Source organism: Bombina bombina, chromosome 6 (assembly GCF_027579735.1).
Source record: "Bombina bombina isolate aBomBom1 chromosome 6, aBomBom1.pri, whole genome shotgun sequence".
NCBI lineage: Eukaryota > Metazoa > Chordata > Amphibia > Anura > Bombinatoridae > Bombina > Bombina bombina.
This window is the reverse complement of record NC_069504.1, coordinates 863,729,772-863,749,442: the sequence shown is the minus strand read 5'-3', so window position 1 is coordinate 863,749,442 and position 19,671 is coordinate 863,729,772. Positions and strand designations below refer to the sequence as shown.

General features: G+C 36.0%; 2 protein-coding genes across 2 annotated transcripts in view; one reads left to right on the top strand and one right to left on the bottom strand.

The window, feature by feature from the left end:
- The window catches only part of RANGRF (RAN guanine nucleotide release factor), a 35,686-nt gene extending 34,833 nt beyond the window's left edge, over positions 1-853 (bottom strand). Inside the window, exon 1 of the mRNA XM_053718317.1 lies at positions 679-853. Coding sequence (XP_053574292.1) covers positions 679-758 — 80 coding nt within the window. The 5' untranslated portion in view covers positions 759-853. The remainder of the gene's footprint in view (positions 1-678) is intronic.
- An 80-nt stretch (positions 854-933) lies between these two features.
- On the top strand, positions 934-18,259 carry LOC128663800 (uncharacterized). The gene is made up of 24 exons (XM_053718316.1): positions 934-1,099; positions 4,432-4,640; positions 7,258-7,316; positions 8,472-8,564; positions 8,654-8,781; positions 8,879-9,022; positions 9,103-9,177; positions 9,905-10,066; positions 10,277-10,373; positions 12,426-12,649; positions 13,944-14,097; positions 14,297-14,505; positions 14,610-14,727; positions 14,802-15,007; positions 15,087-15,204; positions 15,379-15,548; positions 15,679-15,776; positions 15,850-15,971; positions 16,438-16,491; positions 17,293-17,479; positions 17,586-17,688; positions 17,766-17,856; positions 17,937-18,035; positions 18,131-18,259. Exons 2-24 carry the CDS (start codon positions 4,585-4,587, stop codon positions 18,235-18,237), a joined length of 2,874 nt encoding a protein of 957 aa, XP_053574291.1. The 5' UTR covers positions 934-1,099; positions 4,432-4,584; the 3' UTR covers positions 18,238-18,259.
- Positions 18,260-19,671: the final 1,412 nt, after the last annotated feature.

The following is a 19,671-nucleotide window of genomic DNA, read 5'->3' as shown; positions in this document are numbered from 1 at the left end:
ACTAATATGTAGATGTATTATTTAAAGTTTCATTAGTTGTTTAAAAAGTGACAAAATAAGTGTAAAGTTTTAGTGTCTATAAAGCACTGGGGGCTGCCATGTTGTAACTTGTGTTACCTTCTCTGCTGTGGCCAATTAGGGTCAGTTATAAATAGGTCACTAGAGTGTGCAGCCAATGGTTGTGCTGGATTTAACAGTGTTCTGCACTTCCATTTCTAACAGGAACTGAAAAGCTCACAATTTCAGAATGGAATTACAGGCAAAGAGGACAAAATAAATGATGAAAGTATATTGCAGAGTTGTTTTATTATATACAATTTATCATATTATATTACCATCTCAAAGTGTTTAATGTCTCTTTAAATACCCCTAATGTGAAATTATTTTGTTTTACCAATATTTATTGCAGCATCATTCATCACCCAAGTATAAAGCTCCCCATTAGCACCCACTATTTTTTTTAATATAAGAACTTTCTCCCACACCACCATTTGTCAAATAAAATTAGAAAAAAAAAAAAAAATTCTTCTGAACATACATGACACGTTCATAATGCAAACGGTAAGTGTCATCAACATAATCCATGCCTATAAACGATGTATAATAAAACCTCTTGCAGTAAAAGCTGATGTTTAAACACACAACTATGAAAGCTTAATTTAGACAGGATATACTCACCTAACATCTTGGACAAAAGGCGGAAGCACGGTGGAGAAAGCGCCCCCAAAAAGGGGATGGTTTACAGAATCCGTATTCATTAATAAACAGAAGTTAATTTAATGTACGACTAATGCAGAAAATAAAAGCACTGGGAGAATATAGGACTACAATTCCCAGCATGCAGCAAGATAAAAATGGACGCGAAAGGGCTTTGACTCCCAGGGCGGACTACATTTCCCACAATGCATTTCTATAAGACCGCTATAAATAGGAATGGCCTTCATACAATTTTCCCACCGATGTTTTATTTACGTTTTCATTTTATTTATTTGTTTTTCGTGGTTGCAGTTTAAAGCGTATTGCTTTATCTGTCTCCACACAAAAAAGACGGGAGGAGAAGGCTACTGTCTTGATTGAGGGACATATCCCATGTCATGGCGTAAGCGTAACTTGAGTGACAGGCCCTAGAGAACCGAGAGCTGCACACCTATTAACTCTTTCCTAACGCCTTACTTTGAGCAAAAATGGTAGAGCAGTCAGTCGCACGCTAAGAACATACCGTACATTGATACAGGAGCAATAAAGCAATATGAATGGGTTGCTAAACATGTTTACTTTTGTAAAAATGCTTTGTTGTGCTTTTGGATTTTTAATTATTCGTAAGAAGAGAAATACAACATAGTACTTACTTGGTTAGGCCTTCGTGTTCTAGTTTTAAACGTAAATTGTAATAATAATAAAACGCTTTTTTTTAACACATCATGCACATCAAGGCCAGTATTGAGCTGGAAGCAGCAGGTGACTGATGGCATTTTGTGTTTGTCACTCCTGAATGGCTGACTGGCAATGCCCTAATCATAGGTGGCAAAGCATTGTGGCTACCAAGCTGAATGTAGAACTTGTTAATGCAATAATGAAAGCGACACTAAACCCAATTTTTTCATTTCATGATTCAGAGCATGCAATTTTAAGCAACTTTCTAATTTACTCCTTTTATCGATTTATTTTCATTCTCTTGTTATCTTTATTTAAAAAGCAGAAATGTAAAGCTTAGGAGCCGGCCCATTTATGGTTCAGAACCTGGGTTATGCTTGCTTATCAGTGGCTAAATGTAGCCACCAATAAACAAGCGCTATCCAGGGTGCTGAACCTAAAATAGGCTAGCTTTACATTCTGGCTTTTTAAATAAAGATACAAAAAGAATGAAGAAAAATTAACAGGAGTAAATAAGAAAGTTACTTAAAATTGTATGCTCTGTCCGAATCATGAAAGAAAAAATTTAGGTTTAGTATCCCTTTAACGTGCTGTAACACAGAAAATGTTATTAGTGTGTTAACGCACCCATTACAGTTTATACAGGCGGGGGGAAAGCTGCTATGTTCATAAAGTAAGTTTTATAAATGTTAAACACTACAAGATTGTTGTGTGATGTTGCTATACACATCAGAGCTGGACTGGGACCAAAAATAGGCCCTGACATTTTAAGGCAAAGCTGCCCCCCACACACACACATACATGTACCCACTCATGCACACCTACTATACATGCACTCATATACACGCACACCACACATACACACACTCATATGCCTGCACACCACATATACACACACTCATATGCCTGCACACCACATATACACAAACTCATGCACACACAGCATACATACACACACTCATATGCCTGCACACCACAGATACACACACTCATGCACACACAGCATACATACACACACTCATATGCCTGCACACCACAGATACACACACTCATGCACACACAGCATACATACACACACTCATATGCCTGCACACCACATATACACACACTTATATGCACACACATCATACATACACACACTCATATGCACACACATCATACATACACACACTCATATGCCTGCACACCACATATACACACACTCATGCACACACAGCATACATACACACACTCATATGCACACACACCATACATACACACACTCATATGCCTGCACACCACATATACACACACTCATATGCCTGCACACCACATATACACACACTCATATGCCTGCACACACAGCATACATACACACACTCATATGCCTGCACACCACAAATACACACACTCATATGCACACACAGCATACATACACACACTCATATGCACACACATCATACATACACACACTCATATGCCTGCACACCACAAATACACACACTCATATGCACACACACCACACATACACACACTCATATGCCTGCACACCACATATACACACACTCATGCACACACAGCATACATATACACACACTCATATGCCTGCACACCACAAATACACTCATATGCACACACACCATACATACACACACTCATATGCCTGCACACCACAAATACACACACTCATATGCACACACACCATACATACACACACTCATATGCCTGCACACCACATATACACACACTCATATGCACACACATCATACATACACACACTCATATGCACACACATCATACATACACACACTCATATGCCTGCACACTCATGCACACACATCATACATACACACACTCATATGCCTGCACACCACAAATACACACACTCATATATATACACACACTCATATGCCTCAGGAAACCGCAGGAATACCTGCATGTCCATCCCCCCACCATAAATTAAATCGTCGAACACCCCCCCTGTTTCCTGGTCAAAAAACTGGATACGTCAGCTTCAGGTGCCAGGGGTGTTACAAACGATACTACTTTTAAACAAACGCGTTTCGGACGTGATATGGGCTTTTTCCATGTTTAGCATAAACTGACAAATTTCTTATTGGCTCCTGATTAGTAATGCTGAAGGGGTGTGTAATGACGCTGTTTCAGCATTACTAATCAGGAGCCAGTAAGAAATTTGATCCGTGTTTACACCCACAGCATGTCCTATCAATGTAAGAATACGGAGAGTGGGAGGGGCAGAAAGGCATCCCGTGCTCGGATTGTCTCATAACATTTAGGTGGAAGCTTATAAGGCTTCAGTACCCGCATTTTCGGCTTGTCAGTTTATACTAAACATTGAGAAAGGCCCATATCACATCCGAAACAAGTTTGTTTTAAAGTATTATCATTTGTAACACCCTTGGCACCTGAAGCCGACGTATCCAGTTTTTCAGCAAGGAAACAGGGGGGTGTTCGACGATTTCATTTATGGTGGGGGGATGGACATGCAGGTATTCCTGCGGTTTTATGTGTGTAATTTATTAAAGGTTAGGTTTTAGCCTTAGTGCAATAATACAATGCTCTAATCTGCAATTGCTTCTTCCACAACCCACCACAAATCCTGGATCTGCCTTTTTGGTCACAAGTATGCCCGCAAAACACCTGTAGCCACCCCCCACAAGTTGCCTTCACCTCTCAGTACCTGAAAGCCTCTATCAAATGTTAAGAGGTGTGGTTGAAGTTCTCTCTGGGAAGGCAAAGGTCCTCCACTCCTGAGCTCGATACAGCTGACAATTGATGGCTACACACATATGCAGCTCCTGATTGGCTCACAGGCTGTATCCAGCACAATGGCAGAAGTGCATTTCCACTCCTCAACAGATTATAAAACTGCCTTACATGTGTTTAGCCCCTAGTTAAGAAGTGTTACTAATGCACTATAATGCTCCTTTAAAACCCAATGTGTAAATAGATTTTGCCCAAGTATATTTTGCATCATAATTATAAACTCAAGTAGAAAAAAGGTACTATATGGAAGTATAGCTGCCAATATTTTTATGGATTTTTTGCATTTCATAGTTTGAAGACAGCACCACCCAGACTTCTTCCTTGCTTGGCACGGGCTATGTTTGCCAAGCACTTCACCACTGCATACACGGATATATGTCCAGCCAAACGTTTTAATTAAAACTGACATTTATTTTGACACAACAGTTTGCAACATTAAACTGTATGAAAACCCAGTCTCACAAAAAGATCTTAGTCATTCTTCATGGACAAAAAAGCAGGTAATATAATTATTGTCAATGCGTTCCATTGGTTTCTATCCTAGAACACAGAATATAAATTGAACACAATATGCACAACACATTGAACATTGCTGTATTCAATCTAATCTTTCAATTACAGGAGATTCACAGATACCAGTTTACCAAATGATATGTATTATTTTATTATTCAAAATAAAGGATACCCTGTGTAAACAAATTATATAGAACAACAAAGACCTGATGTCTTATTCCCCAGACATTATTACCAAGCCCTTCCTCAGGCAGGCCTACAAGACAATTATGTGACAGGACAGGAGGTAAAAAATCAGTACTATCCCGGGACAATTGAGACAGTTTGAAAGACTTGTGGAAATCACGATTTGGCATAAGTGTGTTATAACATTTGGCCCTAAAGCAAATCATATTTACTACTCTAAAATCACTTTAAAAAGGGGACAGTTTACCATTAATTTTTCTCCCTTTTAATTGGTTCCCAATGATCCATTTTACTTGCTAGAGTGTATTAAATTGTTTACAAATTTTGCCTGTGGTATCCCCACCTATACTGAAAGTTTCTATACTTAAAGGGATACTGAACCCACATTTTTTCTTTCGTGGTTTAGATAGAGCATGCAATTTTAAGCAACTTTCTAATTTGCTCCTATTATCATTTTTTCTTTGTTCTCTTGCTATCTTTATTTGAAAAAGAAAGTCTAGAACCCTGGACAGCACTTGTTAATTGGTGAATGAATTTATCCACCAATCAGCAAGAACAACCCAGGTTGTTCATCAAAAATGGGCAGGCATCTAAACTTACATTCTTGCTTTTCAAATAAAAATACCAAGAGAATGAAGAACATTTGAAAATAGGAGTAAATTAGAAAGTTGCTTAAAATTGCATGCTCTGTCTGAATCACAAAAGAAAAAATTTGGGTTCAGTGTCCCTTTAAGTATAGGCTTTTAAAAAAAGCTGTGTAAAGATAGCGAGCAGAAGAAATGACACTCCCAGTGGAATGAAGGAGAGATAAGCAATAAAATGTTAATTTTGAATTGGTCTTTTTAAGTGTTGGGCTTTAGTTTACAAACAGAGATAATATAAATAAGCATGTGTGTGTACATAAAGTGATAAAATAGGATCCAATTACCCTGGAAGCTCAACCCATTTTGATGGGTTGTGGTTTCAAAGAACAAAACCAGCTATGTCATATACAAAAATAAACATAATGAAGCAATTTCTCATACATCCTATACTCTGCAGCTGGTATAACAAGTCATTGGAAACACATTAAAGGGACATGAAACACAATTGTTTTATTTTGTGAATCAGACAGAGAATTCAATTTTAAACAAGTTTCTAATTTTCTTCATTGGTATCCTTTGTTTAAGAAACAGCAATGCACATGGGGAGCAAACAACATGAGGTATATATGGGCAGCCACCAATCAGCAGTATCTGAGCCTACCCAGGTATCCTTGTTAACAAAGGAAACCAAGAGAACGAAACCAATTAGAAAATGGAAGTAAATTGGAAAGTTATTAAAAATAGCATGCTCTCTCTGAATCATGAACGAAAAAAAAATGGTTGTCATGTCCCTTTAAGGGAAAAACAATTTTACTGTACACTGTCCCTTTAAGCATTTGTCACTGTTTAAGCAATATCAATACAGTTTTGTCAAAATGCCATAGTCCTTAAAATGGTAAAATCACAAAGTGGTAAACAGAAGCCAAACTTAAAGAACCGATATATAATATTGTCCAGTTAACCGTTTAGTTACAACACTGACAAATATAATAAACAAGAAGAACTACGCTCTATTGTTTGGGAATCCATAATCTAAAGGACTGAATTTCATTAGTAAACTTAAAGCACTTGATTAATATTATTAATATAAGAATTTACAAATCCACTGCCATAATATTTGGTATTTAACCCTTTAAGGACACAGCTTTCAGTTTGCTCAATTGTTTTATGACGGAAAAATTCCGTCATATGTCCTTAAGAGGTTAAAGGTTTGTGGCATAAAACATATCAATACATTCTGGTACATGAGATGAACATATTTCCATTTAACTATGGTCCAGAAGATTTACCCCTTTAATAAATATGCATAATGAATACGTTCATACAGTTCTCCACAGTTGTATTGACAAAGATTTATTTATTTATTTTTTTGCTTTGTATTGTATTAGTCAAACTCTGCTTTTCTATTGGATTTATTTTGAAAGTGTTAAAATTACCATCAGCCTGCCCTTAATTGATGTTAATTATGTTCATCTGGTGAAACAAGTTCATGAATATATATATGGCCATTGCAAGATTTCTTTTTTGTTAGTTTTTTTTCCCCTCCTTCTCTGTGTTTGGAGTTTTTGTGTTTAGTTATATTTTTGGGGGGGGATTTAGGAAAGGATTCTCTGTGGTCAGACTGGCCTAGGGGTCTCTATCATGCGTTCTACACTCCTAACTGGGTAATACAAATTAGGAGCTTCTGTGGGGGGTTTGTGTGGGAATATTTGTATATATTTTAACTCTGATGTAGTGAGGTTATGGAATTTCCTTATTGTAATCTATAACTATTTAGTTGTCTTTTGTGACTTTTAAAATGATTATATGTATATATGTAATTTATCTTTTCTAGGGTTGTGTTTCTCTCTGTGGCTTTCCCCTGTTTTGTGCATGCAGCATCTTTTCCTCCGGGTGAGTTGTCTAAAACTATTTTGTGGATTTTATTCCAATTTGTATTTTATATAGATATCATGTTAGCTTTGGAATGTGGTCTAGCTCTATACCAAAGTTAGAGCATGCAATTTTTAAACATCTACCTAGGTATCTCCAACACTGTATACTATGGGAGCCAAGCAAGTGCGATAAAATAAGTACATTTGAAGTTTTTTTTTTTTTTTTTTAATTGTTTGCTTTGTCAAAATAAAAACTTATGGGGTTTCATATCCATTTAAATGGGCATAAAGCTGATATATTTATATATCTCAGATGTGCATATAACCTGTTTTAACAATGTTTTCAAGGAACATTAACATGTAACTGTAAAATGCTTTTAATTATGTGTAGTAAAACTTGCATTATACACTTAATTTTCTGGTTGTGCCCCTTTTTTCCTTAATTTTAACCTGAAAAACTTTTCTCAATTCTGCTGATTTTCTATAAAGTAATGGTTGTCACTATGTTGACTCAGGTTTTCCTTTAGCTGTTAACAGTTAGGGAGAGATTTAAGTAAAGTTTAACATGGCCTCTTTTGGCTATTGTAGATTTGTCCCTAACTGTTCTCAGCAAGAGAGACAGATAAGGGAAAACCCCTCTTATTAAAAATAAACCTTGTTTTTGTGTTCAAAATTATATTTGTTTAAATATTGAAGATCTTTCTACATATTGTTAGACTAATCTGTTCTTTGAATACATCGTTATATTTAGCAATTTTACATTTTAATATTCCTTAACTTTTAAACTTGTACTGCTTTGTAGTTCAGTTTGTTCCCTTCCATAAATTTATTTTCTTTTGAGGCCATTAAGAACAGACCTAAATTAGCTACTAACCTTAAACATTCAAGATGTAGTATATAGTGGGATTAGGCTTGTAGGAAAAGTGTGTTCTTGATGTCAGAATTTGTGAAAATATTTGTATTTTCTTACTAGGCATTTGTGGGTTTTTTTTATATTTTTTTTTTATAATTTCAAGTGTCTAGGTATTTTGTTTTGTTCCAGTTTGCATGCACATTATCAGTAGTGACTACCAGGTCACTTGGTTATGGCCATCATTGCAGGGTTTAACATAGGGTACTTAGAGGTTTTAACCTTATGAATGGACTAATGGAAGCTGGCCCTTTTCTCATGTAGGTGCATCTAGGACAGCTTGTCTAAGGCGTGCCTTCTGGATCTGGGTTGACAAATCTTTCTTTGGATTACAAGAATGGCACCTGGAAGCATTTAGTTAGTAGAAATTATTATCTATTTTCTTCCCCCTCAAGGCTTAACATTGTATAGATCTGATCAGGGTTTTAATTTATCACTTTCCCCAGATGAAACGGGGTACCCAGTTGTTATTGATGAAAGTGTTTCTGCGCAGTGTGGATATACAATTGGTCACGACATTTATGGCAATGTGGAAATAAGAATATCATTCCTGGGGTGCTGGGTTAATAATGTGGTAAGTAGAGGTGGGGCTTTTTTTTTTTTTTTTTTTTCCTTCCTTCCCTCTGCCTGGGGGTTAGTATCGGAATTACATAGTCACTTGTTTCTTGCAGGCTGACCAACGTTTTGCGCTAATGGTCACATTTCAGGTAGGTGATCCAGCTGGAGAAATAGTTTCCTACCCAGTGTCAGTGGCCTGTCGTCTTGACAACCCATGGAATTTGAGAGAAATAATCTGTGAGGAGAATTATATGGAGGTAAGAACACATTCAAATTACCCTTTTTAAATAGCAACTCTGCTCCTCCACACTATCACAGCCATGGATTGTATCCTCAGGTATCGGTAAGAAGAATTGTTCCCTGGATTTCTGATGAGCTTCTTTTAGGAGATCTTCAAATGGGATGGCCTGTGGTACGTTAATAAATCAATAACTTGACATTTTCGATCTCAGTCTTATCCTCCTGTTTTTAACAAACTTCAAATCTAATCCCATTTTCAGATTATGTGCATGGGCTAATAACCAGTATTTCTAGAACTATTTCCATACTCAGTAAGGATTCCAAAATGTATCAGACTTAACTTTTATTCAAACTGTACAGAACTGTCTAAATCTAGAACATGTATTCTAAAATACCATTTGAAATATCCTATTGCAGAATTACCAATGTAAGGTAATCTGTTTCCTAACATGCAAAAGTTAGGAATAGTATGGAATGTCCTGAACATTTTTTAAGGCACTTGTGTTGTAAACACAAACTACTTATATTTTTTTTTATATATATTTATCCCCCCCCCCCTTAAATTAACACCACTTTTCTTTTCAGTTTATTGTAATACTGAACACCAAGCACCCTTGAAATATACTGTAGGATGTAAATCTAACTTTTTCCTTGATTAGTTGCATCCTCCAATCTTATTTGAATGGTGCACAGAGTATTTATAACTAAACTTCATATAAGTTAAGACAGTCCACTATATCACAACTTAGTGCTGTAGCCGTTTAATGGTTGAGACGACCATGCTTTGACATGAAGCCTTTTTAGTCATACAATTTTTAAATCCAATGTAGCACTGTACGGAATTCATTTTTTATTTTTTTTATTTTTTTTTCCTCTCCTTTTTTCCCTCCCCCACTTAGACACAGGATGTAACTTGGCAAGTTGAAATACAACTTGTGGACAGGACCATGCTTACTATATCTGCTCTAGAAGCATTTAATAAAGGTTATGGACTTAATGCTACAGCAACCAGGGTGGTCTTTAGAGCTCCATACAACCAATCAGAGGCTCGGATTATAACGGTGAGAAAGGAATGCTTGCAAACGGGTCAACCTATAATATACATTTACTGATTAACATTACAATTTATTACTTAAATTCATTGTCTTGTACTGTAGGGGATAGAGCAACGTTTGCAATAGTCTTTAACTCTACACATATGGCTTTGAATTAAATACATGTGTAATTCCCATGAAGTTAATGTTCCATAAATGGTTTATCTGCACTTACAGATCTCAGGATACCATACTGAAGTGATCCTTGCAAGGATGGTATATACACAGCCCTTGATCATTTTAATTGTTGATACATCAACTGCCTGCCCTAAAGGTGAGTAGTGTGGTTAATAGCTGTATCGAATCCCTTTTGCTGTATGACTAAATTCCTGGACCTGTGACTTAAAATATCTTTCTCCCCCTCCAGCAATTCTCTGGCATACCATTTAGATACATACAACTTTTTACTGATTGAAGGGAATATTGGCTCTAACTAGGCAAAGGCCTTCTGTACAATAGAGACTGCATAATAAACAGGTCTATCTTAAATGGAGGAAAGGCAAAATTAAACTTGCATGATCCGGAGCACGTCATTTTAAGACACTTAAGTTAACTTCTATTTTTAATTGTACTTGTCCCTTTGTATCAGTTGTTGACTATGTACATATCCTACACTAGTGGGGGATGATTGGTGCTTAGCTGCCTGTAGTGCATTGCTGCTTTAACAAAGGATATCAACATAAAGTAAACTGGAAAGTTGTGTATTTTCTATCTGAATCATGGAAAGAATTTCATATTCCTTTAATGCTGAGAACTTTAAACTTAAATATTAAACTAACATTTAGGTGATGTTTACATATATGGTGCATATCGGTTCTTGGATGTAAAATAAAGGCCCCAGTCCTCACTTGTTTAGGTGCCATAACTTGGAAGGTTTCAATGTGATCCAAAGGAAATGCATTTTTTTTTTTTTTTACCATCTTGCCATTTTATACCCCCCTAAAAGTCTTCTAACCTGTTCTGTTAGATCAGTGTACACAGAAGGAATTAATAGGGACCTGAAATAGCCACTTTAGCCAAAATGGTTGAGATAAAAGACCCATTTGCAGCATTAATAAAAGCCCAGTTTTATGAGTTATTGAGATGTGGCAACTTCTAAATTTGTTGCAAGTGATGATCCTATAGCTATTCTACAATATTCAGGTAGCATTGGAAAAATAAGGCTTGCCTTATGCAAAAAAGAAAATGCTGTATTTGAGCATTTTATATTTGTATTGCCTACGAATAACTGTTTAAACCCTTTGCAGGAGTTGTTAAACATAGTTGATCAGATCCAGAGCAGCAATGCACAAATGGGAGCTAGCTGAACAAATCTAGTGAGCCAATGACCAGTAGTTCCATTGTTGCTTTTGCTTTTTAATTTTGATCTGTCTCTTCTGATTGGCTAGCTGCCAATGTTAAACTATCACATCTATCTTTTGCTGAAGGAAGTAAATTGGGAAAGTTTTAAGTGTGGAGTTTCCTGTTCCTTTAAAGAGACAGGAACCCCAATTTTTTTTTTTTTTTTTTTTTCTCCCGTGATTTGGATAGAACATACAACTTGTCAATTTACTTCCATTATCAAATTTGCTTTGTTCTTTTATCCTTTGAAGGAACAGCATTGCACTAAGGGCAGCTAGCTGAACACATCTAGTCAGACAATCACAAAAGATAAACTTGTGCAGGCACCAAATGGCAACAGCTCCCACTAGTGTAAGATATGTGCGTAGCCTTTTTCAACAAGGGATACCAAGAGAACTTTTTTTTTTTTTTTTTTTTTTAATACCTCAGGGGAGGGTTATCTATTAAACACAGTATACAAGGGGCCTAGACTTCTACTTCAGAAAGGGGTATGTTTAGGAATGGGCGAATTGTTTTCAAACGTTTGAGAAAATTAACTAATTTTCATACATTCGTTTATTTCGAATTATGAACGTTAGTACAACATTCTGACTTTCGTTAATTGTAATATTTCTAATGCTTGCTTCAAATTCAATTTATACAATATTCAAATGAAAAAAACATTTGTAATGGTATTTCTAATTTCCTTAAATGGAATCAAAAAATTCAAATTGATTTATTTGTATCAATTTAGAAAATTTCCTACCACATTAACTAACTTCTGAATAGTATTTATAACTAGATCAAATGTTAGTTTCAAATGTTACGTTCAAAATTTGGAAGTGACATTCAAACTGAATTGCATTAGATTATAGAATTAAGAATATTCAACATTTGATCATGTAAAGTTAATTTCTACAATAACATTCAAATTGACACATTCACCCATCCCTAGTTGTGTGGGGGATTTCACACCCCCTCTAACATTACTGTATTTTCCTCAAAGATCCCCCAGTGTTCACAACATCCTCATTGTCTTGGATGACCCCTGCTGTCCTTTTCCCCCTTGTGGCTGACCCATTGAGCTTTAAGGACAGGGGTATACTCATGGGTGTGGACGGAATCCTGACAAGCTCCAGTGTTATTAGTCAGAATGGATATACTTTCCAGCGGAATGCTACCAGCATTCAAGTTTCTATTCCCTATGGGGCACCTGGTGGTTTTACAGAGGTGAGTTGACTAATGTTTAGCTGGGTCTCAAACTTTTTTTTTAAAGGGACAGTCTACTATAATTTTTTTAAAAGATAGATAATCCCTTTTATTACCCATTCCCCCGTTTAGCACACGTTATATTAATATACTTTTTACCTCTGATTCCCTTGTATCTTAGCATCTTCTGCCAGCCCCTTATGACTTGATTTATTATCTATTGAATTGCATTTAGTACTGTTGTGCTAAATCTTAAAGGGACAGTATACTGTAAAATAGTTTTTCCCTTGATGTGTTTACAAATTATTTTTTTACCAACTGCAGAGTAAAAAAATTATGGAAATTAGCTTTTTAAAGTTTGTATGTTAAAGCTCTGGTTTTGTGTTTTGTTTTGAAGCCACAACCTAATAAAATGGGTTGAGCTTGTAGGTATAATCGGATCACATTGTGTACATATACCTGCTTTATCTTGTCTGTCCATATAAACAATCACCAGTACTTGGAGAGAACAATGGAAAATCAGCATTGTATTACCTTATCTCTGCTATATCCCACTGGGAGTGTAATTTCTTCTGCTGGTTGTTTACAAAGCTTATCTATAGCTTGGACCTGCGACCACAAACTTTCAGTATAGGTGGGGATACCACAGGCTAAATCAGCTATGCCAATATAAGAGTAAAGGAGCTACTTGTAAACAATTTGATACTCTCCAGCAGGTAAAGTGGATCATTGGGAACAAACTAAAGGGGAGAGAATTTTTGAGTACACTGTCCCTTTAACTCCTTGGGTGTGAAAACAATGTTATCTATATGGCCTAAACTAGCACTCTCGTTGTGAATTTATAATATTTAAACTTCTAAAGTATATTATCAATTTTGGTTGTGCAAAGCTGGGGAATTGGTAGTAAAGGCATATCTACACAAATTCTTTTTTAAAAAAGACTGTCCCTTAAGTAACCAGGAAAGCAGTAATACAAAACCAGAATAGGAAACGGCACCAGATGATAGAAAGGGCACTGAGTTCAGGGTCAGTCAAACCCCTGTAGCATTCATGAAGAAAGGTGCTCCAGCCCAATCTTTAAAAATTGACCTTTATTGGTTCATATGGTACAAAACAAATGTTTCAGACCTGCATTATATCCACATGACTAAGGATCTAATGTAGGTCCGAAATTTGCTTTTGTACTTTGGACCATATGAACCAAAGGTCGTGGTTTTGTTTCTTTTTTTTTTTTTTAAGATTGCAACTGGGCTGGAGCTTCTTTCCATAATTAACATGCGTTGTGTTTTTTTTTTTTTTTTGTTTTGTTTTTTAGAGTGATATTGTGGACAACACATATGGAAGCAGATACACAATCAATCTTATGCTACAGCGTGAATGGAGAGGGGTAACTGCTGATATCACAAGACATACAGCTGTCAAACGTATAGTCACTCCTTTCAGACCTCTAAGTCTTATGTTCCTGGACAGTGAGTTCTTTTTAAATCCTTTGATAGTGAAACCTTATGGGGATTGGCTTGCATGACCTAGTGTATATAATAGCACTAAACTTGGGATTGGAGAAATGGTCATTCCTTATGTATACATGTAAAAGTGCATCAGAATTCTAAAATCAATGTCAAATTTCTTGTCTTTTCTTTTTAAAAAATATATATATTTTTTTTTAAGATACTCTAAGAAAAAACAGGTTCTTAGACGTGTCCCTTGGCAACTTCTTCTCAGATGTAGATCTAAAGTCTTTTGTTATCCATAACGTACCCTTAACACTGGATCAAGCAAAAAGGAGAGGATTCCAGGTGATCAAGGTACCAAACACAAATGGTACCAGTAAATTTGTTCTTCAGGTTCCCTTTGATGATCCACTTGTGGAACAGGAGGTAGGTATCAGAATTCTTTGCTCTCTACTCAGAAAAAAAATAAAAATCTGTGCTAGATCTGTCCTGACTAATTTATTTTTTTTTCTTTTCATAATCTTCCCCAGTATCTTTATGACAATAAAAGACAATACACCCTCTATGTGACTTACGTGCTCACTCTACTAACAAAGAACAAAGATTTCACCTATACAGATGTGGTTAAGTGTGATTCTGATGATGTTGGTAGGTAATAAATTTAATTTGTCTTTGAAATAAAACTCTTGTGATTAGTAACTGAATGTGTGATTTTCTTTAAGTTCTCCCTCGGTATAATGGTTTCTGCACCAATAACAGCCTTGGCATTGACATGACTCGTGGTAATTTGGATATCTTCTGGATCCCATACATCAGGAATATCCCTTTAACTGATACTCTGGCTAAATCTCAGAACTATATAGTGTATGAAAGAAATTCAATCTTCCATCTTGAAATTCCATTGTTTGCTGCTGGCCTGATCTATGAGGTATAGCAAATGTCCCTAAACTCTTGTTTGGTGTGTTTCTTCAAATTAAAAATAAAAAAAATCTCCTTTTTTCTTTTAGGATGTCACACTGAGCAGTATTTCTGTTCGACTAAATTTTACACTACAGGATAACAAGACACTGGGTGTAAACAGTAACTTCTCAGTTGCATGCAGCTTCCCCACATCCAGATTATTGAGTGAGTGACTTGAAACCTGTCCCACTGTAGTGCCTACATGTCAAACTTGTAATGCTGTGGCATTGTCTTTTATTTATTTTTATATATATATATATATATATATATATATATATATATATATATATATATAATATATATATATAAATTTTTTTTTTTTTTTTTTTTCTCCCATAGTTTGTCTTCCCAATGGCATTATGAAAGCCATTGTAGTTGGTTCAAACACAAACCCAAAATTTGATCCAAGAAAAACACACCTGAGGGACCCAACCTGCACTCCAGAAAAAGCTGATGTGGACCGTGCTCTGTTTTCATTCTCAGTCTCCACTTGTGGAACAAGCAGACAGGTGAAGGCTTATTAGTTGGGGGGGGGGGGGGGGGGTTCTCTCCTAAGGCCTTTCTCAGTGGCTGAGAGCTTACTTACACTTCATAAAGAAGACTATTCAAAACCTATTTTATTTTTCCCCCTCCTTGTAGTTTAGCGGAGACTACCTGGTGTATGAGAATGAAATTACGTATGAGCGTGAATTCCTTCCTCCAGTCCAAGCAGTTATTTCTCGAGACTCTTCATTCAGGTGATTGGAATAGGGTGCTTAATGTTAAGAACATTATTCATCATAACACTAATTTACTTTTTAATTTCCATAGGTTAACACTACGCTGTAGGTTCCCTATCAAAGATATTATTTGGCTCCATGGCAAATATAACGGTACTAATTATTACCAAAATAAGGGGCTCGTGCAAGTTTTAGAAAGCGGTGGCACAAGAGGTAATTTTGTGAAGGCAAAGATTTCATTTTTTTTTTGCAGTCATTCTCTGACATGCTTAAAGGGACACTGAACCCAAAATCTTCTTTCGGGATTCAGAGAGCATGCAACTTTCTAATTTACTCCCATTATTTTATCTTTGTTCTCTTACTATCTTTATTTGAAAAAGGCATCTAAGCTTTTTTTATTGGTTCAGAACTCTGGACAGCACTCTTTTATTGGTGGATGAATACACCAATCAGCAAGAACAACCCAGGTTCACCAGAAATGGTCCGGCATCTAAACTTACTTTCTTGCATTTCAAATAAAGATACCAAGAGAATTAAGAAATTAATAGGAGTAAAATTAGAGCATAACATTTTAAGCAACTTTCTATCTGAATCACAAAAGAAAATTTGGGTTCAATGTCCCTTTAAGTCCTTCTGGATGGGGTAACATTTTAACTTATTTTTTTTCTCCTTATACTAGTTCATCGTAAACGAGCCAGAAATACTCAGGCTGTAGAGCTGAAGGTTGCTAAGGGTAAGTAATGAAAAGCAAAGTGATATTTTTTATTTATATATTATACTGAAGAAAATTAGGTATTCAAGAATAAATTCCCTACCATAGAAATTAGTGAGTAGTTTAGTGGGGTGTTTTTTTTTTTTTTTTTTTCCTAGTAGCCAGTCCACCACTTGCCTTATTTGGAAGGTATAGATTTTGATGGCAGGTTATAATCGTGGGGCTATGCTCATTAAACATGGTGGTAATGCATTCTTTACAGGATTTTTCTGCAACTGCTCACTGCCCCTCTAACATTGTGTATTAACCAGTGGGGTAGAGACCACGGCATATTGCAAGATATGACATCTCTGATGATGCAACTTTAAAATCCACTAAATATGGGTGCCTTTATTATGGAACCTAGGTTAGACTGCATGTATGGGTGCTGGAATATAGAGAAACATTTCAACTAGGGGATGCAGGGAACAATCTCAAAATTATAGTCAGTTTTCAAAAGGGGTTTTGGGAATTTCCCTCAATGGTTCTATAGTAAAACTCTAAGAACTTCTGTAACGTAGCTTCTAAGTACTGATTTTAATACACACTCTCTAAAGGCACTTAAATTCCCGTGCATTAGAAGGAAAATAGATTTCCTAATAGTTTGGCTGACTAAATTAATCAAAAGATGGCTCTGATACTCCACTCCAGCCCTCAATTACATCAAACAGGTCAGTGTAGTGGGTTTTGTTTAATTGGGGAAATGGACTCAATTTCTAGTGTCGGATATATTAAGTGAACTTTATATAATTTTTTTGTTTAATGAATGTAAATCTTCTGCAGATGAAACTTTCTCTTCCTTCTACACATCTGAGGAGTTCCCTGTGACTATCCCAAGGACACAACGTCTTAGTTTCCAAGCTGATGTTCCAAATTGGCAGCTGATGTTCCACCCTGTGTTAAAGGAATGCTGGGCTACATCCACTCCTGTAATGGAGAAGTCTCCACAGTGGGATTTAATCGTTGATGGGTAACTGTCTGACATGGTGTAAAAGAGGCATATGCTACCAGAAGAAAAATTAATCCCTTGTCTTACCCTTGTTTTCAAGTTTAATATTGCAAAATTTGTTCTCTAGGTGTGCCAAAACTGGTAAGAACTACTCCACTAACATACCATTGGTACAAGACGACAATATTCCAAGATTTCAAGTGACTTTTGAAGGTGATGTTGGCAAACAGGTAAATGTCATTTGAAATAAAATATATGCTGATAGGAATCACTTTTCCTACACTGTACTGACTTTTCTGTCATGTAGTTGTACATCCATTGTAGACTGTTCCTGTGTAACCCTGTTAAAGAACCAGACATGTGCCGTCAAATGTGTGAGCAATCAAAGCATGGAATGGGTGTGTATTGATTACATTTTCTTTGTAATTAAGCATCACAATACAGAGAATAAAATTGCAAGCCTTCTGATTATTTGCAGGGAGGAGATCTGTGCCCATGGATCGGTCATTTGAGGTTTTGACAGTAGGCCCCATCCAGATTGTAGCTCAAGAGAAAAGTGTCCAGTACCAGCATATTGGTAAGTAAGATTGCGGTTTCCTTTTTTGCTTTGTTTATAATTAGTCCTATAATATATATTTATACTTTTTTTTTTTTTTTTTTTTAAATTTATAGATGAGAGATGGCATGCATGGACCTGGATTCTTTCACTTGGACTTGCTGTAATTGCAGCTTTAACTGTTGGTTCAGTCATCCTTGCTGTTCGTCTGTTTATTCTTTAAAATAAATAAGTTTAATTTTCTAGTCTGGTCTCCTCTTAATTGCTGTGGCATTTTCTAGTTGAGTCTAAAAACTGATGTGACAAATCAGATTGTAACCTTGCTCTATACAATATTTAAATCACTAGCTACCCCTATAAAGGGTGACTGTTATATGTGCTAGTTTGTTGCCTTAGTTTCAATTTTCATTTACAAATGAGTGATTTGGATTACTTGCTTTTGAAGGTGTGCAGAAATGTTGGTTTGAGAGGAGCATGTTAACGCTTGTGGCAGAAGGGTAGCAAACTAAGTTTCTATACTAAACTGCCACACCCCACCTCAAAGTAACCCAATAACATCTAAACCCTCTAATGTAACACCCCCTGTTACCCCAAAACAGACTAACCTTACCTTTTAAGAAAAAAAAACTTGCCAGAAAAAAACTAACCTTATAATTGCAAAAAAAATCTTAGATTTGTGTTTTTTTTTTAAATAATTTTAAAGGGCCTTTTGTAGGGCATTGCCCTAAAGTGTATTGGGTCTTCTGAAGGAAAAAATAAACCTACCATTAGCCCCACCAAAACACTGCTCTAAAAAATGCCCTGAAAAGGGAATTTTGCTGGGCATTGCTCTTTTGCTGCCTATAAAACTAAGGGTTTTTATTTCATCTAAACAAAAAAAAACAAAAAAAATTTGCACTAAAGATGGTACTCACCAGAGATGAATTCGGGCAATGGTCCACCTTCATTCCGGTGGCAGTCTTCATAAACTATCCTTTATGCGGTCATCAGCCACACACTGAATTTTTTTTAAAGCCAAGGTACCCTTTTTTTTTTTTTTTTTTTTTGTCTTTATAACAAAGACAAAGAAATTTGTTACATTGACGGTTAGCAAATAAGAGCAAATACAGGTGTCATAATAATTATAAAGCATACATAGTTAAATAAGAACAGTGTAAGCCAGAATAAGAATTCTAAAGTGTCCGTGCATAAATACAAATCTTACAAACTTGTTAGAACAAGCATTCATATATCGGTTAAAAAGTGCATAGTGTAAACTTTTATCAAATCACTAATCTTTCTTTATCTTAGCTGCATTTTTATCTTTTCACCCCCGCAACGACGACAACAAAAAAAGAAAAAAAAAAGGGCCTATCCTCTCTTCCCAGCCCCCACCTCCCCCCGACCCCTCACTCGGTGTCCTCTAGCCATTCACCCGGAAAATGGCCCGCCAAGATATTCATCTGTATAAATTCCGCATTTCTGATTGGTTTAACTTTTTTTGAAGTATTAGGGGCAACGATCTTGCAAATACCTCCCATTTTTTTTAAAAAAATACTGCTAAATATTTGTCTTGTGGATATGGTATGTTAATCTGTTCTATTATGAATTGATCCGTCAAAGCCCTTTTAAATTGGGCCATTGAAGGTGCAGTAGATGCTTTCCATGTTTTAAAGAT

Excerpts from the sequence above, each read along its gene's own strand:
- LOC128663800 (XM_053718316.1), top strand. The coding sequence starts at position 4,585 with ATGAAAACCCAGTCTCACAAAAAGATCTTAGTCATTCTTCATGGACAA. Across the intron at positions 8,565-8,653 it reads ATGGCACCTGGAAGCATTTA|ATGAAACGGGGTACCCAGTT; the intron begins GTTAGTAGAAAT and ends CACTTTCCCCAG. Across the intron at positions 14,098-14,296 it reads AAGTCTTATGTTCCTGGACA|ATACTCTAAGAAAAAACAGG; the intron begins GTGAGTTCTTTT and ends TTTTTTTTTAAG.